This window comes from Poecilia reticulata, linkage group LG10, assembly GCF_000633615.1.
Source record: "Poecilia reticulata strain Guanapo linkage group LG10, Guppy_female_1.0+MT, whole genome shotgun sequence".
NCBI classification, from domain to species: Eukaryota; Metazoa; Chordata; class Actinopteri; order Cyprinodontiformes; family Poeciliidae; genus Poecilia; species Poecilia reticulata.
Genome location: NC_024340.1, coordinates 23,748,452 through 23,771,193, shown reverse-complemented (window position 1 = coordinate 23,771,193; position 22,742 = coordinate 23,748,452). Strand labels below are relative to the sequence as shown.

At 38.9% G+C, this 22,742-nt stretch overlaps 1 protein-coding gene across 1 annotated transcript in view; it reads right to left on the bottom strand.

Moving 5' to 3' along the window:
• Nucleotides 1-22,742, bottom strand: part of dock2 (dedicator of cytokinesis 2) — a 107,612-nt gene that overhangs the window by 62,287 nt on the left and 22,583 nt on the right. Inside the window, exons 21-25 of the mRNA XM_008420268.1 lie at nt 21,608-21,742; nt 18,474-18,582; nt 18,082-18,152; nt 16,182-16,288; nt 1,270-1,412 (exon numbers count right to left, since the gene is read on the bottom strand). Of these exons, the coding sequence (XP_008418490.1) occupies nt 1,270-1,412; nt 16,182-16,288; nt 18,082-18,152; nt 18,474-18,582; nt 21,608-21,742 (565 nt within the window). The remainder of the gene's footprint in view (nt 1-1,269; nt 1,413-16,181; nt 16,289-18,081; nt 18,153-18,473; nt 18,583-21,607; nt 21,743-22,742) is intronic.

The window sequence follows — 22,742 nt, the reverse complement described above, 5'->3', positions numbered from 1 at the left end:
TATTCTCTGTCTCTCTCTGTCATTTAAGCACACCCGTTGCCATGGCAACCTCCTGTGCTCCACAAGCCGACCCAAGATTATGTTAAAAATATAACATTCAGTCCGTTACGATATTAGGTTTGCAGGCTTGATATTTATTTTGTGATTATTAATAAACCTCTCATGAACACAGCGGTGGTTGATTAGTTAATTTTAAACTCCTGCTCTACTCGTTATTTTGGTAATGGAACCGAAACGCACAGAATTGCGCAACACCTTGTTGAAACAATAATTACTGAGATTGTTCTTTGGGTCATTAATTTGAACACGTTTTGTTGATTTTTTTGTTGTTGTTCTTTCATAAAGTTACGGACGTTTTAAGCCAGTCAGAGGAGAACGTGCTGCTCTCAGCCACCTGGCGGCGTTCAGTTTGTCACCTGAKGCCAAGATCGACTCAAAACCTTCCGCGATCGACATATTGCATCGCTGCTCTAGTAAAGCACGAACAGTTCAGAAACAATATKAAATGGGGAAAAAGGTATTCATTAGCTGATTAAGTCGTGTTTTAGATTGTTCTTGAAAAACAGAAAATCAGTCACGGCTGATTAGTGAGCGCACTCACGGCTGCACAGTGAACCCATTCATGTTTTACAGCAGACAGCCGCTCCCCTCTCTTGCAGGAGAGAGGAGCGGCTGCAAAAGAGAGCCGCTCTCTTGCAGCCGGGGTACGCTAAAAGATTTAGCTAAATCCCCTGCTAAATCTTTTAGGGGTACGCAGTACCTTGCCGTACCCCCTTACTTTCACCCCTGCTAATATCTGAATTTAAGGTTAAATCAGGAACACAGAGACACAGTTTGATCCTCGGCTATGTTCGCTGATCTGCCTTTACTGTCAGCAGATAGAGGAGCTTTAATAACTGTGGCTGACAGCACACTTTTTTAATCTTATTTCTCATCTATTATTAAATTTAGGTCAGGACCACATACACTTTGGCTTTATTGCTGGTTGCGGTTGTGTAACCTGAGCACATCTCAAGTGACCGTTTAGGATGTTTGTGCTCACTGACAACTAAAGAAAAAGCAGGAGAAACTTTGGTTTTATCCAAACGGTTTCTCCAGAGACTCGTAGTAAAAGCAACAGGACCAAAYGCTTCCTGGCTGAGAGATTTTTATCTCTGCAGTTTAGCTGCATCTTTACTCCGCTAAGTTTTCAAATGGCTTTATGTKCGGAGCTGCCTACTCTGCTGTGAGTGTCCGTTTCACAAACAAATTGTCCACTGTGTAACTTACGGCATTCTTTCTGCTGAGAACTTCCAGAATATTGTTGAGAAGCTCCAAACTGTTTCTCCTCTCGTCGTGAGGGCCATCAGCCATGCTGGCCAGTGCACCACTCAGCTCCCGCAGCATCATGGGTAACAACACGTCGCGGCATTCTGCGAGAACACAAGCACAAACGTTCAATGGCGATTTTGCAATGAGCAAACAACTTATGCGACACATGTTCTCTGTAACTGGAGACAGATGGCAAAGGAGAATATTTAAAGGCAGAAACACAAGGTTGCATCTAAGCTGATTTCTCTCAGGAAAACTTTTCAAATACACAAAGCCATCATTTAAATTCATTGCTGCTGCACCTGCAGAGAAAGGTGAAACCATATTGGAATGAATAATGATGCCACTGGACTCTGAAGAGGAACATCAAATCTCCCTCCAGACTCCATAATGGAGCTGTATCAATCAAAAGTATTAATGGTTCAATTCATGTCACAGTGGACATGAATTGCTCCTTTGTCAAATCCAAAGTCAACACATTAATCTCAATTGTCTAACAGTGTTTTCTTTCCTTGTCTCTTGGATTAATAATAGTTTTCACTCCTTCAKAGCAGAGGCAYCACTTTGTTACTGTGCTCCCTGTTTTACTGGTTTAACTGTTTAGAAAAGTAGAAACAAGTGAACAAGTAAAACAACGATTCAACGATTTTCATTGGAAGAATTGTGTCGTTTTTTTTATTACAATTTCAGAAATTTCAGTGTGAGAAGGTATTGTCCATCATTAGAGAACATAATTAATATTATATATATATGTGTGCGTGCGTGCGTGTGGGGGTGGGTGGGTGTGTGTGTGTGTGTGCGTGTGTGTAAAAAACTTAATATTGCAAAACCCCAAATTGCACATTTAATATATAATAACACAATTGAGTAAGACATGGCCATTATTGTAAATGTATGACAAATTAAATGACATAATTTACACCCAAAACTGTCATGTTTCTGAAATTCTACTTGCTAATAAAATGTATGGCTGCTTGGTCAATGTTTTTGTTAAAAGAATCTATTTCATTTGTTTTATTTACCTTAAACTGTAAATTTCTCAGAAAACAAAATATAGTTTAAACATTTTAACATAGAAAATGACATTTCTCAGATTTATGCATATCTGAGGTTTGCTACATTCTTATAATTTAGCGTAATGCTCCTTTAACTAGCATAATTTAGCACAGGTAATTTGTAAAAATGTGAAATTGGCCATTTACATCACATTAACAACATTTAGTGCAGAATAATCTTCAATTATAGAGAAATAAAGTAATAATTAAAACATATGGTAAAGTGTCTGGATTTGATGGTAATAAAGGGAAAAACAGATGCTTCAGTTTTTGTTTAACAAATTAATTTGGTACGCAGGGCTGGTTTTGCTGTTTATTTTTGTTCCATGATTTGTTTTAATTTACACATGCAACCTTTATCCATGTGACATAGATTTTAGATTTTGATCTTCTTCGCCTTTGTTTGTTAGAGATTCTTTTTTTTTTCCCAAATAAAAAATCAATAACAACCAGAGCAATGATTGTCTTCCAGATGAGAGTTGCAGTCGGATGAACAAATGCATCAAAGTTTGGATTGAGAATTCACAAAGTAACAATATCAGTATTAACGCCTTAAAACTGAAGTATCATCATCAAAAAAAATCACGTGTTTTCAGCTCAGGCGTCACTTATGTTTAACAAGTTTAAAGTCTGAATTATGTTGAAAACACACCGCAAAAACTTTGAGCCAATAGTCTCCCAAAAGGTCTGAAAAAAGCTGCCCTATTTCCAGTAAGAGCTGCCTTCGTGTACTACAAGCTGATGGTAAGCATGAACTGCAGAGCTTRTTGCCAGTAGAAATGAGCGTAATGCTCCTTTAACAAGGCTATCCTTTTAATGTTTTTTGAAGTCAGCAGAACTAAAGCCCGTTACGAGCAAGTGTGAACGTAATCTGTCAGCAGAAAATATTTATTATCTGTTTACAAGTAGAAACGACATATATTCCCAATGTGTTTATTAATAACTGATCCTTCTCACAGTCCTGACCCCTCCCCTSCATGTCTTCCTTCTCCATCTTTCTGCTACTTCACATCATCCACCCCATGCCTCTTTCTGCAGCCTTAGGTAGACAGAGACCATTAAAAGCTCATTTGGGTTCATGCTCATTAGTTCCATTATTAACTGAGCCAAAGCCTTCATTGCCTGCTGCTGGACCCTCAACGCAAACTAATCTCAGAAACACAAAGTCATAAAAGCGAATCGCTAAGGGATCAGAAAATGGATGACTGACTGAAGACCTCCAAGACCTCAGATGGAACACTTTTAAATAAGTCGAGCAGARGCAGAAAAAAATCTGATGTGTATCATTTACAACATAAAGGCGCAACTAAATAACTAGAACCGCGAGCAACCCAGCAAATCCACACCAAATCCACCACACCCCTCTSCACRAAYTCTGTACATTTTTCAATTTAGACTGAAAAAAATTTCTATAAAATCCACATAAAACRTGAACATTTCCATATTATATTAAAGCATTTGAAAATGATTGTGTCTGTTTCAGCAAGATGAAAAACTTGAACCATGTCACTCATTTTTATATGTAAAGGTGGGTATGTAAAGGTCCTGGATGGGTAATTGTTGACAGCAGCTAATGCCTGAGATGCTACCAGCTGAGTATTTACCTAGAAACCCTGCTAAATCTGGTTAATCCACCACAGCAGAAATTCATCTTTTGCCCTTCCAGATACAACACGGTGGGTTGTGCTTCACGCCACTGTTGTTTTGAGCTTAAGTATTAATCCGTCTGCCTTCAGGGGAGGATGTAACTCTGAATCTACGGACCTGCACACTTTGTTCCACGGCGAAAGTAAACCCGGCTTCACCTGTTTCAGTTACACTGACGTAACAATCAAACAAACGATAGATTGTTCAGCCAATTCAATTTCWATTTCTAKTTGAAATTGTATCTTATCATAATTAAACAAGAATTATGATAATAATTCTTGTTTAATTAATAGAAAACACACCGAGGGCAGTAGRTACAAGTGATKGMACTTTAYACTTTCAACAGATMAATGTTGTTCTGCATTTATGCTCTTCTTGCTCCTACTCTGGTCACRAAAAAGCCAGCTTTAATTTGTTGTGCGCTGACAAACTGCTGAAATGACTAATACACAACTTAATGTGGTAGAAAAAAATWAATTATGTGGCACAACAAAAATGTAGCAGCAGTGTACAAGGACTKCAGTGACCCACTKTCTCATAAAACCACTGATTTCAAAGTTGATTAGCATAACGTTGGTTAATATTTATGCTTTACAATCATGCAGCCCTCACCTGCAGCAGAAACATTTTGCACCACTGTAATTTCTCTGTCCACAATCAGCTCCACAAAGAAAAGCGTTTTGACAGAGCCTATGTAGAATGCAAGAACTTGCATTTTTCATCAATCTAACATGCGATGTTAACAACACTGATGAAACAGCCAAAACTTGTGGTAAGCTTGTTTGAACAATCAAAAGTATTTCCTTTAGTCCACATCTGCTTGCAGTTCTAAATGTTACAGAACCAATCATTTATAAATGCTCTTTTAGTTTACTTATGCCAGGCACCCTTATTTGAGAGATTTGAGAGTCAAGAGCATAAATAATATTTGAGAATCTTATTAAGGCTCCCTTACTTACACCTGAAACTATAAATATGTAAGCATTTATATATTATAACATCTAGCAAATGAAGATCTATTTCTGACTGAAACAAGAAATACTTACACATTATACTTTCAACCACCAGCTATGGGATTATTTCCTTCACAGTGGGGATAAACATAATATGAATGTCAAGTATTTTTAAATGGTTTCTTGTCTAACTTAGGTGGTTTATAATATGTTGTAAAATATAACATACTGCAAAAACATTTGCCATTTCTTTTGGAAAGGCTGCATACTGTATCTCCTKATCCTATAAACTGTACTTGCTCAGGCCCACAGGTTACTACTTTGTAATGGTGCAAAGATGCAAAAAAGAGAGATTTTCTAAGAGTCTTAACCTGCGTAGAGAGGGGCGATAAAAGGGAAGAACCAGGATATRGAAAAAGGTTAAACATTCCATAGACACTGGTAGAAAGAATCCATACTGTCCATGTATTTATTTTACGCAGCTAACTTATTCATTTCTACAATTGCAAAACTGCTGGTTCTGTCTATGTCTCATGCAGAACCGAGACATAGAAAATGCCTCATTTCTACAGATGATGTTATTCTCTGCTGTGACGGGGTGAGGAAATGGTCCCCACCATCAAGGTGCAAACAAATGAAGATGCACAYCTTTTACCACTTCAGAGCCACAGATTCTGACATCAATCCTTCCATTTTCTATTCCTGCTCAATCTTAAAGGGTCACAGGCTCGTCAGTGCAGATCTGCAGCAGGCAATGAGGAAGACCCAGACTTCACTCTGGACAGGATGCTAGTCCATCACAGGGTAACACAGACATACAAGGTGAAAAATATGAACACACACACAACACAACACAACACAACACAACACAACACAACACAATACAATACAACACAACACAACACAACACAGAGCTGTTTAGTGCAGTCAGTTCAATCCAACAATGTGTTTTTTGGGTTGTAGTTTTTGGACTGGAATCCAAACTCCACCAATAAAGACCTTGGAACGAATCTAAACATATGGACCTTCTTAATGCAAGGCAACAGTGCTAACAACTAGAATGCACTGAAATCCAGCTTAGCAGAGCACATTCTAATATCCTCCTATTTTCTACACCAGTTCAAATCCTGCGTGGTTTCATGGGCGCTCTCCAGCGCCCAGTGGTCGAAAGGTGGGATACATTCTGAACAGGTCACATATCTGTCTAATTAAATATATGTATAAACTTTTTAAAGACAGCGTTGTGCTCCGTYTCTAACTGAAGTGAACGTTGGTTAATTCGCTAATGTATGCGCTTTAAAACATTCCAGCACTTCTACGTTCCTCTTGCCTGCGTGATTTACTTACATGTTGCAGGTCATTGCCTGTGGTGCAACAGCGCAATAAATCAATTCAGCCATGCTGTGGAAGAAAGCTTCGCCAACCTGCTCCGACAGATAAATGAAAATCAGGATCTTGCCTCAAACACAGGAATGAATTTTACTCGTTTCTGGCTTTCAATAAATTGTACGAGTGTGTTGTTTGTGGCAACACACCAGTGTGGATCTGCACAGATCACTGAACAATTAAGGGCGTACACACAGGTGCGGATATGCAGGACAAAGCCTACAACAACAGAACCTTGTGGACTCATTTACATTCAAATCAAAATGTCTATTTTTTTTTTTTTTTTTTACCAACCTTAAGCCCAGATGGTGATTATTAGTTCCAGMGTATTGTGCCCGGTCTGAATCATTCTGTCTGTGTCTGATTTGGGTGCTTTGTTGCGATTTGATGTGTAAGCGCTTGGATGTGTTTCTTGATGTGTGAACGCGCGGTTATGTGTTTGGGTTACCAAGTTTGAAACGTCAGACAGTCTGCGGCGTTGGCTTGACGCCACACACAGAGAGGAGCTTTGATGGCTCAGGAGCCAGCTCATTGCTTCTCGCTTCCATTTTTTTTTCACCTTTTTTGCTGCCAAACACAATAATCTATAGCACGCAATAATGAGATGCAATCTCAGTTTCTAAGAGGTATGTAAATCAGACTTTCCCTCTTCTGTCTCTCCATCCCTGTCTCATCCCTCCTTTGGCTGTCGTTCTCTGCTGTCGGAAAGATAGAGTGATAGGGAAGATGATAATGAGGAGGTTCAGAGGTACGGCGACAAGTAAATCTTCTGAGTTGAAAGGGGGATGGGACCATGCCAAATGTCGCCTCGCTCTGCAATGACTAAATGTCTCTTTCATGTCACTGTGGGTGTTTCCTATCATCCACTCTGCCTCCATTTTTCATTTGTATTCCTCCCTCCTTTCTTACTTTTCCCCCTTGCACCGTCTTAAGGTGCCGCTTTGCATTTGAAGTCACACATTTCATCCGTTTGTAGACTTTGCTGACACTGACATGCCTTATTTGTCAAAGGAAGAAAAGATGGCGTAGAATGTTAACGGAGGACATCATATTGTTTTGTGAAGGAACTGCCTAAAACTGCAAACAAGTCAATAGTGTTAATACAAACTGGCAATGATGCTTWAAATAATATTTTTTCACTGTATTTCCTGCTATGATGTTGATAAGACTAGGCAGACCAAACGCTGACAGCMGAATTGCATTCAATAGTGGCTTCAAAGGATGCTTTCTTGAATTAAACAGCTGTTCGTCATGACTCGCTGTCATGTTTTGCACATTATGCTGTTGCAAAGTTAGCGACAGAAAGGAGTGTGGTACAGTAAACAAGAAGGCTCCGCGCTTACTTTTGTTTTACTATTTGTTTAGTCATTCATTCACCTTGCAAAAGRAAAAAGAAAAAAATCATCGCCATTAAATCTTTTCACAGTTTGTCACTTGAGGACAACAAATGCAACGAGATGGGTAAACAAAAACAAAATGTACATTTTGCAAGTCCATACCTGTTAACTGTAAGAAAAGTGTGGAAAGTATGAATTCATGCATCTCCGGTCACCTTGAATCGGGACTTTTTACAACCACTGTGTGCTGAAACAAAGGCTGCAAGTATTTTGGGGACATTATAACTGCACCATCTTTGAATTTCAGGACAATTCTCCTTTTTTTTTTTTTTTTTTTTGCCTATTTACTTTTGCAAAATATCTCCAAACTAGTCAGCTTAGATCAATAACATCCTTCAAATCTGATTTAGATAAGTTGTTCATTTAGGTCATTTTAACACAAAATTATTCTTTATAGCAACTACTCGTAGACATAGACATATTTTTTTTTGTTATGGTCTTGTCAGAAGGTGACCCTCTCCASTCAGCTCAGGTCTTTTGCTCCCTCTGACAGGTTTCCATCCATGATTGTTCCGTTTTCAGCTCCATCCATTTTCCCTTCAACATTCTGGTTTCCACTGAAGAGCAGCTTCTCCTCAGCATTATCCACCCATCATTTTTGACTCTAATGATAGTGTGTTGGGCTGCTATGAAGTGATCATTTTGACTCCACATGGTGTTTTGCATTTAGCTGAAAGGTTCAATTATGGTCTCATGTGATTACTATTTTACACATTTTTTTGTATATCTTACGCAGCGTGTAGCAAACTGCACACACTTCTTCTGATTTTCTTCAATTTCTTCTGACTTTGTTTTAAAGTTTTTCTGTAAAAGATCAGATTTTTGGAGGGAACAACTTGTTCTGTCAGCATATTCTGTGGATCTCTGCAGCTCCTCCATTTTTATCACGAGCCACTGGCCTTTTTCTTTGTTTATTTATTTTTTTCCCAGCCTGGCCTGTCAGCTTAGGTCTGTAGTTGTGTTAYGCTCTCTTTTCGGCTAATTGATGGGAGAGAGCTTCATAGTATTTTCTAAGCTTGGGATATTGCTCAATATAATACAACAACGCTTTAACTTTTCCACAAATGACCTCTGACCTATCTGGTGTGTTTTGGTGACTTTTTAGATATTGTTTGTTCACAGGCCTTCATAGAACAGCTTTCTTTGTATTAATACTTGAGAACCATATGTGTTCTGTTTTGTGTCACATGAAATCCCAATAAAATAAATTAAACTATTTAGTTGTACAATGTCAAAATGTAAAACAGTTTAATTATGGAGATTTTTGAGTTTTAATATATATATTTACCTGTTAAAGTGCAAGTCGTCTATCAGAAACTCCAACTTTTAATTGTTCAATCTCCTCGTTCAATCTATTAAATACCAACCGTTTGATACCTTTTACTCTGTTAGTATAATTAGTTATTTTAACCTAGACCAAAGCGGGTCAGTAGTAGACAAATTCAATGTATCTAGCAAGTCAATGCCTTGGCAGATGAGTTGATTTATTCCACAACCAGAAAGCATTATGTCACAAAGCTGCTGGCTCTAGCTAAGCCTGTATCTGATCTTTCTTATCAAATCCAGCTTTGTGTGTGTTCTGATTGAATAACAGGGCAAGGCACTTATGCTCAAGCCCTAAATCTCTGCTCATGATATATTAGTGAAGTAGATCCAGTTTGTCTGTCATTGTTGGACAATAAGTGAGCATCCAATGGGACGTTTGGCTTTTAGCACTCTCAGAAACGACGCGTTTCTCTAAACTGGGAAATTGATCTAAGACGGCTTCAGACCAAAACGGGAGCTCTGCGTAACTTTGCCTTCCATCTGTGTGTAACATTGACACATTTGCACATCTGTACCACATGAATTATATTCCCACGTCATGTCCCTCTGCTGTCCTTGTCTGCATTCAGTTTCCACTGAAATCGCCCCACAGGCTCAGGCAACGGGAATATAAATGAGACGGAAGGAAGGTGTGAGGCAGAGGCATTTCCCAAAATGATTAAACTCCTTTCACTTTACTCCATTAGTCTCATCCATCCCTCGTTTTGTCCGATCACATCCTCCCAAACTGAGGCCTCTACAGAGATTRAATGACAGCCACTACCTCTTCCACTCTCATTAACCTTCTAAGCCCATCAAGCCAAAGCTCCACAATAAGTGCAGCTATTTTGGGTCGGCTTGAGCAACATTTTAAAATCACATGCAGCAGATGGCTCGTCGGCTGTCAAACCGTGGCATAAGACTTTTACAAATACGTCACTACTTGAACGTCATTTACGTTTACGGCTCTCTGGAGATTTTGCCATCACTCTTGATGCGCGTCTGTGCATAGCCTGAACCTTGSAGTGATACAGCAAATGCTAATATGTTGTCATTCTGCATTTACTACAAAAATAGGGAAGGGGAAAGAATGGAATGTCAACTAAATACAAGTCGACTCATAAGCAGAAAAATGTGACAGAGCASAGAGAAGTAATTTGCGACAGCCTGCAGGGACTGTAATTTGACGTCTGTGTTATGATTCCAGCTCTGATTTCAACTTACAAATGCACCATGATGCACAGAAGAGCTCTCTGACGAACAAGCAACCTGTTACATACGCTCCTGCCCACACGCTCACTGCTGCAGTTCAGAAGACAGATTTGAAATTACAGCTCAAGCTGCTGCGTTGATATGGCAAGTGCTAGAAATACATCACAGTAATTGCAAGACTCTTGAGGTGCCTTGCATACACTCGCTAAGGAATAAGCTCAACCTTTATATGTAGCACATCACAACCATAATGTCCCTTGATAAAAAATGAGCGTTGAAGATTTATGTTTTTGTAGGCAGAACACACAGTTGCAAGGTTATTTTTGCACTTTTAGTTGTTTTAGAGCAAACAAGTAGCCGACGGTGACATATTGATATTGCTGATTGAGAAACTAGGCACAACTGTAAACACTCAGCGATGATTAAATCCTGAAAAATAATAACTCTACAGTGCATCATTCACCCATATTCATCAAGCACTTGTACACCTCTACTAAGTAATTAAATCTGGGGAAATACACATGCTGGTGTCAACAGTGTTCTGTGATGTGTGGCAGAAGAACAAAAGCAATTGAAGTAATGATGCTGCTGCCTTTTATACTAATTGATAAAAGATTAAAAAGAAAAACATTTGAATGCAGCAAGGATCTAATGTTTCAGCAATGCGAGTTATTTTTTGYGCTAGTTTGACATGAACATTAYCATGATTCCCAAACRTGTTCAAATCTCTTCAAATATTCCACTTATTCTGGAGGAAGTTGGAATCAAACATTTTGTTCTTTCCAACACACATATAACCTAATCTTTAGTTATGGCATGTCTATCGGTTTTGCACATACAGTCTGATATACTTACCTTTTTTAATATGTCAATGTCATTTAAACCTAATAGGACTCTTCAAGTAGTGCTGTAAATTTTAAATTGTATGTAGCTTGGGGCATTTTAAAGATATGACTATGCCTTGACTATGTTTGGAGTTGCTCTACCCGGCAGAAGAACTTTGACCCYAGTCTCATGTCTTCAGTGTTCTCTAACAGGGTTTAACCTGCAATTATCCCTTACATCCCAACAGCATGATGCTGCCACTATTATGGAAAGCGATGGAGTAGTGTGTTCAGGGAGACATCAGTATCAATTTGTTACCAAATTTTATATGAGTTTCTCTCATCTTGCCATTCATCTATTAAAGCCAGATTTGTGAAGCATATGACTAACACTTGTCCTATTGGCAGATCCTCCCGCTGSGACCTGCAGCTCGATCAGAGTATCGCTTGGCTGTTTAACTACTTATCTGACACTCACACTCACCTAACTCAAACTGTCAATTTTCAGATTATTATWWAAAAAAAAAAAAAGAAAACAATGTAACCACAATTTAAAGTCAGACACTGCCTTGTTTTTCTCTGTCAAAAAATATTAAATCATACGCTGATGGTATAATGAGGCAAAACATGCAGCAGGTCAAATTGTGTGAATATCTTTAAGCTTCTCTGTCTTACATTATGTTCAGTTTGTTTTCAACTGCTCATGTTTTTACAACAAGGCAGATTGTAGTAGAAAAAGACTGCGTGGACTGAATTTGACTCACTTTGTTCAGCGGAAAGGCTAAAAAAAMAACAACTGACTCATCCTTTGCATTTACTTCATGTCCTCCTTGATCTCTCGTTCTTTTTTTTCACTTCATCAGAGTTGACGCTCTCAATCTGTCTCAGTGATTGCCTGATGAAATGATAATTTGCCCGAATTGAGCCATAATGCGCCTTGTGAATTTAATTTGGTCTCAAAGCCAGATTAACCCACATGACAGGATGCACATGTCTGTCAGTGCATGTGGACTGGCATGAGCATGTACATATTGAGCATGTCTGTGTGGAGATACACTATGTGCTTGCCAAGACTTTTAATCCCTGKAGCGTGTGCTGAATAAGTCCAATGAGCATTTCTGAGTGAGTGTGGGGCAAAGAGTCTAAATCTCTTCAAATACTGCCCCCGGATAAAACCGGTCATAATAAAGTCAAGCACAGGAGCAAATACCATTAATAAGATGGACACGGAGGTATCAATATTTAAAACTGGAATTAAGGGGGAAAATTGACTCATTCATGAATCCATAAAGACACAAAAAATACTCTTGAACTACTAAAAAGAAAAAMAATTAAGAATTTCATATATAATCTTAAGACAATGCTACATATGTTATTCAGGGAGCTGCACTACTCTGACTTTCACAGATGTCTAACCAGATCCACTCTTATTCAGGATGCGTTTTATTTCCACACTTCACCTCTCACAAAACCTGCCGATTGTTTGAGATTTTGCAAAAAGATGCGTGCAAGTTAGTTGGCAGGAAATGACACGCATAGAGAGAAAACACCTCTTGAACTTGTGCAGTAGCAGCATACAAGYGCAGGAAAAACAAACTTGTGCTGCTGAGTCAAATCTGAAGTAGCAACCGTTCCCCACTCAACACAGCATCCCCTTCCGCAGCGAGGGGAGTCAGTGGATTCGATATTTTTCCCTGGAGAGTGAGCTTGGCAGGTCTATTTGGACAGACAGGTGGGGATATTAAATATGTATTACTGTGCAGTGATAGGACACCAGGCCATTAGCTATTATAAATATGTAATTTAAGTCTGCTGCATACATTCTGTCTGCTKAACGAAGGGTCTGTGACTATACAAGCCCGCTGATTAGCATCCCAACACTAAAATGCATCTCAATTAGACTGAGTGTCAGMCCTCATTTGGGAAAGCTGGGACTGAAATGAAAAAAGCAGATAGATACAAAAAAAAAAAAAAGAAATTAGAGTAACGCACAAAAAAAAAATGCAGGAAAGGCGACATGATATCAGCTGCTACCAACCGGCAAATTCCAGTCAAGCCAATAGTTGTTATTTAGCCTGTTTTCAATTAAATATAATGAAATTGCACAAAAATCAGTTCATTCTAYATCGCAAATTAATTGATTTCAACTCATGAAACCCAAAATGTAAAATGTTGTGGTAAAAATGCACAGTTGGAGCCACACACTGTCATAAAGTAAATTTAAAAAACGCAACAATTTTACCAGTATGTAATATTTTGCTTTTGCTAAATCCYAGAAAAACATATGAAAACATTTTCAGAGATTTTTAAAATAATTACTTTTAAGTGTATATGACTTGGTATATATSYGTGTCATAGACATTGTTGAGACATGAGCTAGGACTGTTTTTAATTTCAGACATTTCCGTCACTCGTGTACATCACATTTACAGTTAAAACCAGTTTTTTTGTCTAAAAGACTCACCGTCACAAAATCAGACTAATTATTTCTCATTCTAGCTCAGCTTACATGCATAAAATGAGAATATTTATGAGATTTAGAAAAGGTATGCAAAAGCTCCATCATATTTATCACATTAGAACCTATTCAAAAGTCAAAGTTTAAATGGTATTTCTAGCTCAAAGTATGAACAACKTACAACTAAAATGCCTTTCCTCTTTTCTCGTTGCATTATGTTTCTTGTATCCTTTGTTTCTTTTTGATTAATCTGTAATCTACCTTTCACATTTTGYTCATCTGCCTGGCCCACTGGCTCTCCRTTCCTCATTTTGTTTTGTTGTTCTGCAAATCCATTTTCACCATCCTTCCCTTCACTGTTTTATCACATCTAATCTGTCGTTCACCAGGTTTTTCTTGAATATTAACAAGCACTGCAGCATCTGAACAGATACTGTGACGGAGATACTTTAATATCTGCTAGCCGAGATTGATGTGCTCTTTGATAGCTTYGTGGACAGTTTGATGCAGATTTTTTGTTTTCCTTGTTCTGTATATGCTTTCTCTGCCTTTTTCTTTCTCCCTCTGTTTTCAGTGACAGAGTRTAAGTCAGAGCATTTTGACAGCAAGCCAGAGGGCTGCACCCCTGGGGAATCAATCATCTGAGCCACGATCAATACCAAAGAACCATATCCTGGGCCCATGTTAGCTACAAATTTGGGTTGCAGCGACAGTCTAGCAAAAATCCTCAGTGCAGCTGTACCTTAACCWCCACTGCGAAAACAATGAGATGCAGTCATGGACAAAGCAAGAACAGTTRATCAGATTTTCTATGAATCCATCTTGCACAGGCCAGGTTCTGTTTTAAGCCACGTCTGTCGACCGCAACCCTTTAGAGTCAACAAAAGAAGTCAAATTATCGTTCCAATTATTGTGTACACAACATCACAGCATTTGATCGATCTCATCCATCATTATTATTTGGACCTCAGTGGGGAAAACAACAATTTATCAGCTCGGTACAAGAAAATTAAATGGCTTTAACAGGTCTAAGAGGAGGCTGTGAGGGAGAGGAGGGAATCACTGATGCATGGCAGGCTTTAAAGGTTTGGAATCAATGAGAAAAAATCTCTTGTARATGTGTTCAAATAAGGTAGTTGTAGTCTAAAATCAGACAGGTTTAGAAAAGTCGAAAYGAAAGGCTCTGGAAACACGTCCTACCCTGTTTTATTTTATTTTTTACAATCAATAGATGATACACCTCCCTTAACAGAGACCACCAGTGAGATAAATTAGATTGATATTCTATTAACACATATGTGTTAGAATAGTGCACGTTTCAAAAGTTCACACAGGAGTTTAGAATCGATACAACATTAAGAAATCGTTCCGTTAGAAGCCACTGATGCCTTTTAAATCTCTGCTCAGGTCTGTTATTTTTAACCTCCAGACAGGTTAATCACAGATAGAGACATTTACCATCAGTCGAAGGTCAACATTAACAGTGCCACTTGGACTGATTGCAATAAGATGGTATCTAACTGGGCCCATTGCTCTGATTGTGATACGGCTGTGGGTGAACCTTACAGCCCTAAACTCGTATGTTAAAATATAAACATCAAACATCTGTAGTCTGGATATAAAAACTGATTGTGAGGAAGGACAGGTTTAGGTTGGTTTAACTGTAACTGTAGATGGAGAAAATATGACTTCTAAAACAGATGTTTTAGATAATGTCGGGGTTTTCTTTCAAAGAGGCAGAAATTTGGTTACATTTTTCATAGGTTTCTTATTAAATTAGAAAAAAAAAGTTCATTAAAGTACAGTCAGTCGGCTCATTTATGACACGTAAATGGTTCAAGGTAAGAAYTGCTTTGACGCATTTTGCTATTACGAAAAATTAAAAGCCTGATTTAACCCGTCAGAAACTGATCAGAGTCAATCTGTGATCAGCTTCCAGAGTATTTACATCTAATGTCAAGAGCACAAAACTACAGCAAACCCCAAACTGTCATTCCCTAATAAAACAAACATATGAAACACATATAAGTCAATATGAAAAGCTGGATGTCWGGGAAATTTAAATGAGCAATTGCTTATTACAGAGAAATTAAATATTTAACYTGATTATAATTAAGATTAAATCTGCTCATCTCAGTATCCTAGAGTTGAACATRAGTCCATTTCTCTGTCTAAAGCGCAGATGAATTTGGGTGACGCAAGCCATAAAGCAATACTGTACAAAAAGTATGGCTCAATTTTGAGCTATGAATTAGCTCAAAGTGCTCATCCTCCTTTATGTACGATGCTTGACTGAGTAGTCCCCCAATAAAATGGAACATTAAGCCTTCAGAATAACCACGATGAAGACGTTGTTATAGAATTAAAAACATTTTWTTCTGGCCATAAAGTGGAGCAGGGACACTTTTGAACTGCTCTGTTGGAAAAAATGACAAAGTTTCACAGACCTTTTCTTGTAATTTCATAAATAATGTCATGAAGAATAAACAGATTTCCTGGGAATTAAAATCAGAATCAGCTAACATTTTTCTGACATGAAGCAAGTTTGTGTCTGGTTCTCCRCGCAGGATCAGGCCTGCTGTCRTTTAACAAYGAKCTGCTCGGCGAAAACAACCTGAAACAACGAGACGCACCTTGTTTCTGGAAGAGCTGGCTGCTGACGATTTCAGTCATGGAGGAAACTTTCTGTTTCTGGAGCTTTTCAGGCGGGATGCAGGAATAAAAGTCGTGCAGCAGTTTGCTGAGGGAAGAAAGCAACGGATGACAGGAGTATTAATTACATGTGGAAACAGCAACACATGTTTGTTTTCCTGGAAATATCTGGTGCGAACAATTCGCATTTGTTTAGACTTTGCATTTCATKTTTGTCTAAGTAGTCTGGCGATGCTTTGCACATGTTCAAAGCTAAGATCAGCATTTTAATCACCTTGTTAATATTTCCAGCTTCAGTCATCTGACCTTAAAGGTAAAAAAAAAAAAAAACACGAATCCACTTAAAGGAAACACTTGTAGAACATAGAAAACACGAACCAGAACCACAAGGCGAGCGGCGTTTACCGCATAAAAACAAATGAGCCGGAGCGTGCACGCTCATTAATGAAGCCAATGCCTCTTATTCAATTTCTCAATAATTAAACAGGTTAAGCAGCCTGGTTGGTCGCCGTGACGCTACTTAGAAAAGACTCAACACTCAGACCACAGCAAAACGTCTGTCGCTTCTCTTTCTCTCCGTTTTTCCCCTGTTCCTCTCATTTTTGCCAGCCGACATGGTATAACTTTTATTAACAGTGTGAAATAATAAAACACACACCCTTCGTAACAGAAAGTTTTGTGTGCTGTTATGATGTGCGTAAGCCGACGTGGGCACATGCTGAGGCACAGACGGCCATCTGAGACTTATCAGGCCCACTAATAATCTGAGCCGAATCTAATTAAAATCTGAAATGCCAAGCAAAGGACAATAAAACACGGGCGCAGATGACAAAATATTTGCAAGCAGCACTACACGGATCAGACTGCAGCTAAGTTTACAATGTGCAGGATCTATAGAGGATATAAGAACGCTTTGATGTCCACCTCCTGCACTGCGATTGTAATTCAAACAGTTTGCTTGCAGAAAATGCTTGAGGGCAAATCTTATCAAAAATGCAGCGGGGACCTTACTTTCAAGTTCAGATGGCTCTGATAGGTTTGTGAATGAGAGCATAAGGAAGTAAGAAAGAAAAAAAAGAGGATTTATGTGCAGAAGAAGGAAAGGGAAAAATGAATGACAGAATATAAGGATGGATGTCCCGACTTTCAACTTTACACCTCGGTATCTTTGAAATATTGTGTACGGCTGTGAGTCAGGTGGTAAAAAAAATAAAAAATACTGAACCTATAAGAGATAAACAGGTGCAGGTGGCTGCAGATAATGCACAACCAATAAAAAGGACACACACAGGTCAGAGAAAGGTGAAATGAGAAATTAGAAGGACAAAAAGCCTCGAAATGCTACGCAGATAGTTCTGGAAACATCAGTTAATATCTTATTTCTGCAACGTAAAAAGGTCATCCAGAGAAAATGGATCTATTAGTTGTTGCGCTGCCACAGGATGAATGAAAAAATGCTTAAAAAACATGAAGCTGAAAACAGCATAAGAAGTGAAGGGGAAATGGGCAAACATGTCATTTTATGGATAAAAAGTACAATAAATGTTTGATTCTGGCTCAAGGAGAGGTCAAGTGAGGTCACTCCAATTCATCCAGCTTTATACGAGACAAAAGAAAAATAGAAGTGTAAAGTTGCAAAGGCCACTAGGAAAGGGCAGCACAGCAGCTGAGAGAGTTTGTCCTTGTTTCTGCATCAGTTTGATGAGACTTATATCTCCTGGTTAAAAGGGGTAAAGCTTAAGCACTGAGAGGTGTGTGGGTGAATGAGGCGAGCAGAGGTCAGTAAACAAAACTAAGAGAAATCTAACAGCTCTCACGCGTCCCATTCATCTGCACACCTCAACGACACTTGTACGTTTTGTTTTGTTTCTTTTTGCTCACCTGAGGAGTTTTGCATCAAAAACTTTCTCGACGTCATGCAGTACTGTTGGCAGGTACTTCAGAGCGGCAACCTGATGACACACACGTACCAAAACACATTAGAATCACTGGTTTGCCCCCTGCGGAAGGTGACTTTGTCATCAAACAGGCTCGTTTCGCATTTAAAAATGGATCCATCTCATTTCCCCGCCACGCTGCTTTGTGCCTGGATCTGTTTCAATATCTTGATGCAAGTAGTCAGAAGGGGAACGACGTGAAGAATTTGAGTACCGATGTTGTCAAACTCAGAAAAGACCAGAAGGGAGGGGAAAATGAAGAAAAGATGACACAATGACAGACAGGAAACGCAGCAAAAGTGAAGGAGACAGAAAAGTTTGAAGACGTGCAATTACCCTGAGCAGGAGCGTGGTGGTGTAGTCGGTTTTCATCAAGTTATTGATGGACTCAAAAAGCCTCCTCAGCGAGTCCTCAAACTCAGCCTGCTCCTTCCCCTCGTAGAGCCTGAGAAGGCAGGAGAGAGTGTATGGAAATGCAAAAGAAAAAAAAAAAGTCTTCCACGAAAACCTTAATAAAACATTATCTGTCACAAGGGGGGGGCCTTGGTAGAAAGCCACAAGAGTTGGAGTACCAACCTTTTTTAAAAGGCAAGGATAAGGCAAAACAACAGGTGTGCTAAATATTTATTGAAACTGAATTTGGAAGGAAAGACAAACATACAGAGAAAATAGAAGGAGCCTTATCTGTATTCTAATGCCACAAAAGTACGCTCACAGAAGACTTTCCAAATTCTTTTCTTCCTCTATAAAGTGTAAATTATCTCACCATCTTTGCTTTTATTCGGTAACCTAAATTGAATCCAGATGGTGATAACAATCAGCGGAGTCAGAGCTACCTCGATAACGACGGCAATCAGGCGCTGAAATCACACCCAAAGTCTTGAGTTTGTGTGGAAAGAGAATATCGGAGTCAGACCGCCTGAGTAATTATACAGCAAAGCAACACGTGTAATTCGGCGCGTTACATTTCACAACAGGGAGGCACAAACGCTAATATGCTAACAAGACATTATGCTGCCGAGGTAAAAGGTAAATATTTATAGGCACCGACCGCTGCATTGACAACAACCATTAACGTAAGAAACTGGGTTATCTTTGTCGCTGCCATTTACAATCTGCTTAAAGAGCCATTCTGGTCATGATCTATTAAATTTCTCCTCCACCAACTCTTAGCAAGTCTTACTCTAATCCATCTCTCCATCCCTCCTGCTCCTCACTCTCTTTGTGTGACTCAGTTGTGCTGCGCATTTGTTAATTATAATTGTGAGAGCTGGAGGGATGGATTAGTGGCTCACAGTGAATTTAGCATGGGGGGGGGAGTGAGATTAAGCAGTAATGCACAGAGGTATTATCACTGGGCTCTTTGCAGAATATAGTTATGATTACAGAAGCATTGTCCTGTTTAATCCATGAACTCTATCTGTGTTTAACGGGGTGCTTAGAGAGCTATCCGGTTGTATCAGGGTCAGTGTTTGTGTTATCGCACTCGGCTGTGGACTAACACTACGCGTCGTTCACTGTCAGCTAAAAGCGACTGCGTCTTGGAGAAAATAACCTTTGTCTAATTAAAAATATGCTTGTGGAAGTACGAAAATTCAAAAAAGGAACAACGTGACTGTCAGGTTCGATTTGGTGAATTAACACCCAGCGCCTTTGGTCTCTGGGAGATACACATCTCTGATATAAACACAAAAAAGTGATGACCTACATAAGTGAAAACATGTCTGTGTCATCCTACATGTCTGTGGGAAGGAAAGAAGGGATGAATGAATGAAGGAAAAATGGACGGATAGACAGGCAGACAAATGGGGAAAACAAATGAATAGACAGATAATGGAGGGGCGATGGGAAAACACAGGTGGACTGATATATGGATAAAGCCTGAGGCAGTTTTTTTTTTATGAGCCACGAGGGCAATTGCCCAGGGCGGCATTAGCAAGGGGAATAAAACATGTGACTGATCTTCTAGTTGCACCATGAACAAGTTTCCTTCGCTTTTGTCTGTGAGCAGTTATTGTCCTCTGCTTGCTGCTGACATGGAGAAATAGTTGTGGGATTTTTTTATCATGTGTCAGAATTTAGTCCATTTCCTGTATTTTGATTGGTTGTTGGATAGTAAAAGTAGGGACGAGCCCGGAGCGTCACTCATGAAAAAACTGTCACTGCATTCAACATTTTGACGGTGGAAAAGAGAATAAAATGGATGTATGTACGGCCTATTCAAACTTTAGAAATACTTAAATCCCATATGTTTCCAGGCATCCCCATATACTTCATAGGAACTCTGTATAGAACAGCTGAAGGAAATTAACATGAACTTTAATTTGTTTCTTTTATGTTGACGTAAACATGCCACATTCCTGGTTTGTCTTTCATGAGTTTAATTTCTTCAGAATACTGACTATTTCAAGGCCAAAAACTTAGCAATTAATAACTAAGCATTAGTTGTCATACTAATAACTAGTACAGTTTACTAGTTTTTTGTAACTAATGACTAGTTTGTTGATGATGGAGTCTATATAGCTACTAGAAAATAAACAAAACAGAGAATAAAGAAAATAAAAGCACAGAAAGTAAATAGAGCCAATCAATTCAAAATAATGGTTGATAAATGCAGAGAAATAAAACAGCCTGAACTCTGTAATAATGCATACATTCCTGAAACTGAATGTAAGTCACACAGGGACATCCTGAATTTAAACACTCTGAAAAAATAAGTTCATCTTTGCATTTTGTCCTTTTTATGTGAATAATTTCACATTTCACCAATAATAAAAAGATCAAGATGCAGTCAGAGTTTTCTGTTACTCATAATATTTACAAAAATCTTCTCCATTTCTACTGTCTCTAGGTAAAATGACAGGATTTACTAAAATAACTAAACATACTAAAACAGAAATGATCAGTTGTTTTGTTTGGACTGAATATTATGCTAAAAAACAGCACATCACCAAATCAACAGATTTAAATCTGCTGAAAAACAAAGCCTCCCTAACACAACTGCAAACCTACCTGCCTCACATATATGCAGAAACAAGACTGCAAATATCATTGCCTAATATTCCCTCTGAAGTTCGCAATCATAACACCCTTCGTCATAACTAGGCAAGGCAGACCTATCGATTTAAACTAAAGTGTTTGCACTTATTACATGATGCGGTTCTGGAAGCTCTCCCAGCACAAAGAGCATCTCCCCTGGCAGGACGTTTGTTTTCTGGCTGCAGTCCTGCACTGAGATTAGCTTTCATTTGGTTGCTGCACTTCATCATCAATGCTTATTAGCAACGTTACTGCTGTTATCAGCAGCATCTTGCCTCAGAGCTGTCAAACACAATTACCTGAACAACGAAAGGTCACAAGGTGCTCTGTAAATTCAATAATTTGTAATTTTTTTTTATTCTTGATAACAGAAGAACAAAACATGAAGCGATCATAGTCAAGAATAGCCGACAGAAAAACGAAGAACCTACTGGGAGTAGAGCATCCGTGATCGAACAATGAACTTAAAGATGTACTCGAGGGCTTTGAGGGTTCGCAGTATGGGCTCGCATTGTTCTCCACGGCTAGACACATCCAGGTACCGCTTCAACACCGACATCAGCTTTCTGTGCGAGAATAAAGGAGGCAGAGAAGCATAGACATAAATCAAAACAACTCCCTTTTTTCTTTTTAAATTCATTTCCTTATGTTCTGAGGTTTGAAAAGCTAACCACCAGCTAATTATTTTTTTTTTCTTATCCACAAAGCAGAGAGACAAAACGAAAAAGAGAAACAGACAAACTGGGAGGGTGGAGGTTTTGACATAAAACCCAAAAAGTTCTCCATATATTCACAGATGTACCTGTCAGACTTAGACATTTTTATTTGAGCTCAGAGGCATTGTTGGGGGAAGAAAAAAAAAAGAAATCTCTCCAACAAATGTACGCCCTACAGGCGTCTTTAGTCTCAGATAGAAATACTTCAGTGTTTCAGAGCAGCAGGCGAGAGGTGTGGGAGGCAAAGAGTTTATGACCTCCTAAAGCTCCCCAGCAAACACCCCTCCTGAGACGTCTCAATGGCATAAAATGCAAACATATATCTGCAGTGGGAGTGGAAAAGGTCAAGATTTTTGTCTGTCAAGCTCCATTTTCAAGAAATTGAAAAGGGAATCACCTCGAAACCAGTTTACAACTCCTTCATCCTTTTAAACAACAAGAATCTATTAGGATAATAAACTGTGACTTAAGCTCGCCGCCATCATGATGGCCCTAAAAGATGTGCTCAAAATAATACCATTTAGTGTTGTTTACATACGTCTGGCTTAAGAAGCAGCGCAAGAGGATTTCTTCGTTTTTTTAGAGTAGTTTAAAATGTGGTGTGAGGGAGTTAAAGACTTTTACATAACAGCCTCTCAGCTGACAGGCAATAAACTGCGATGACCTTTTTTAAGCAGGGTGAACACAGCACACAAGTAGGGAAATCGTTGCGTTTTGATGCCAACAGACGGATATTCAAATGGGGTAGAGACAAGAAATATGTGAAATGAGGAAGACGAGAGAAAAAGCAGTGGGAAAGCCAGGTATAAAAACGGAAACAAGAAGTAGGAAGGCAGGAATTAGACACATT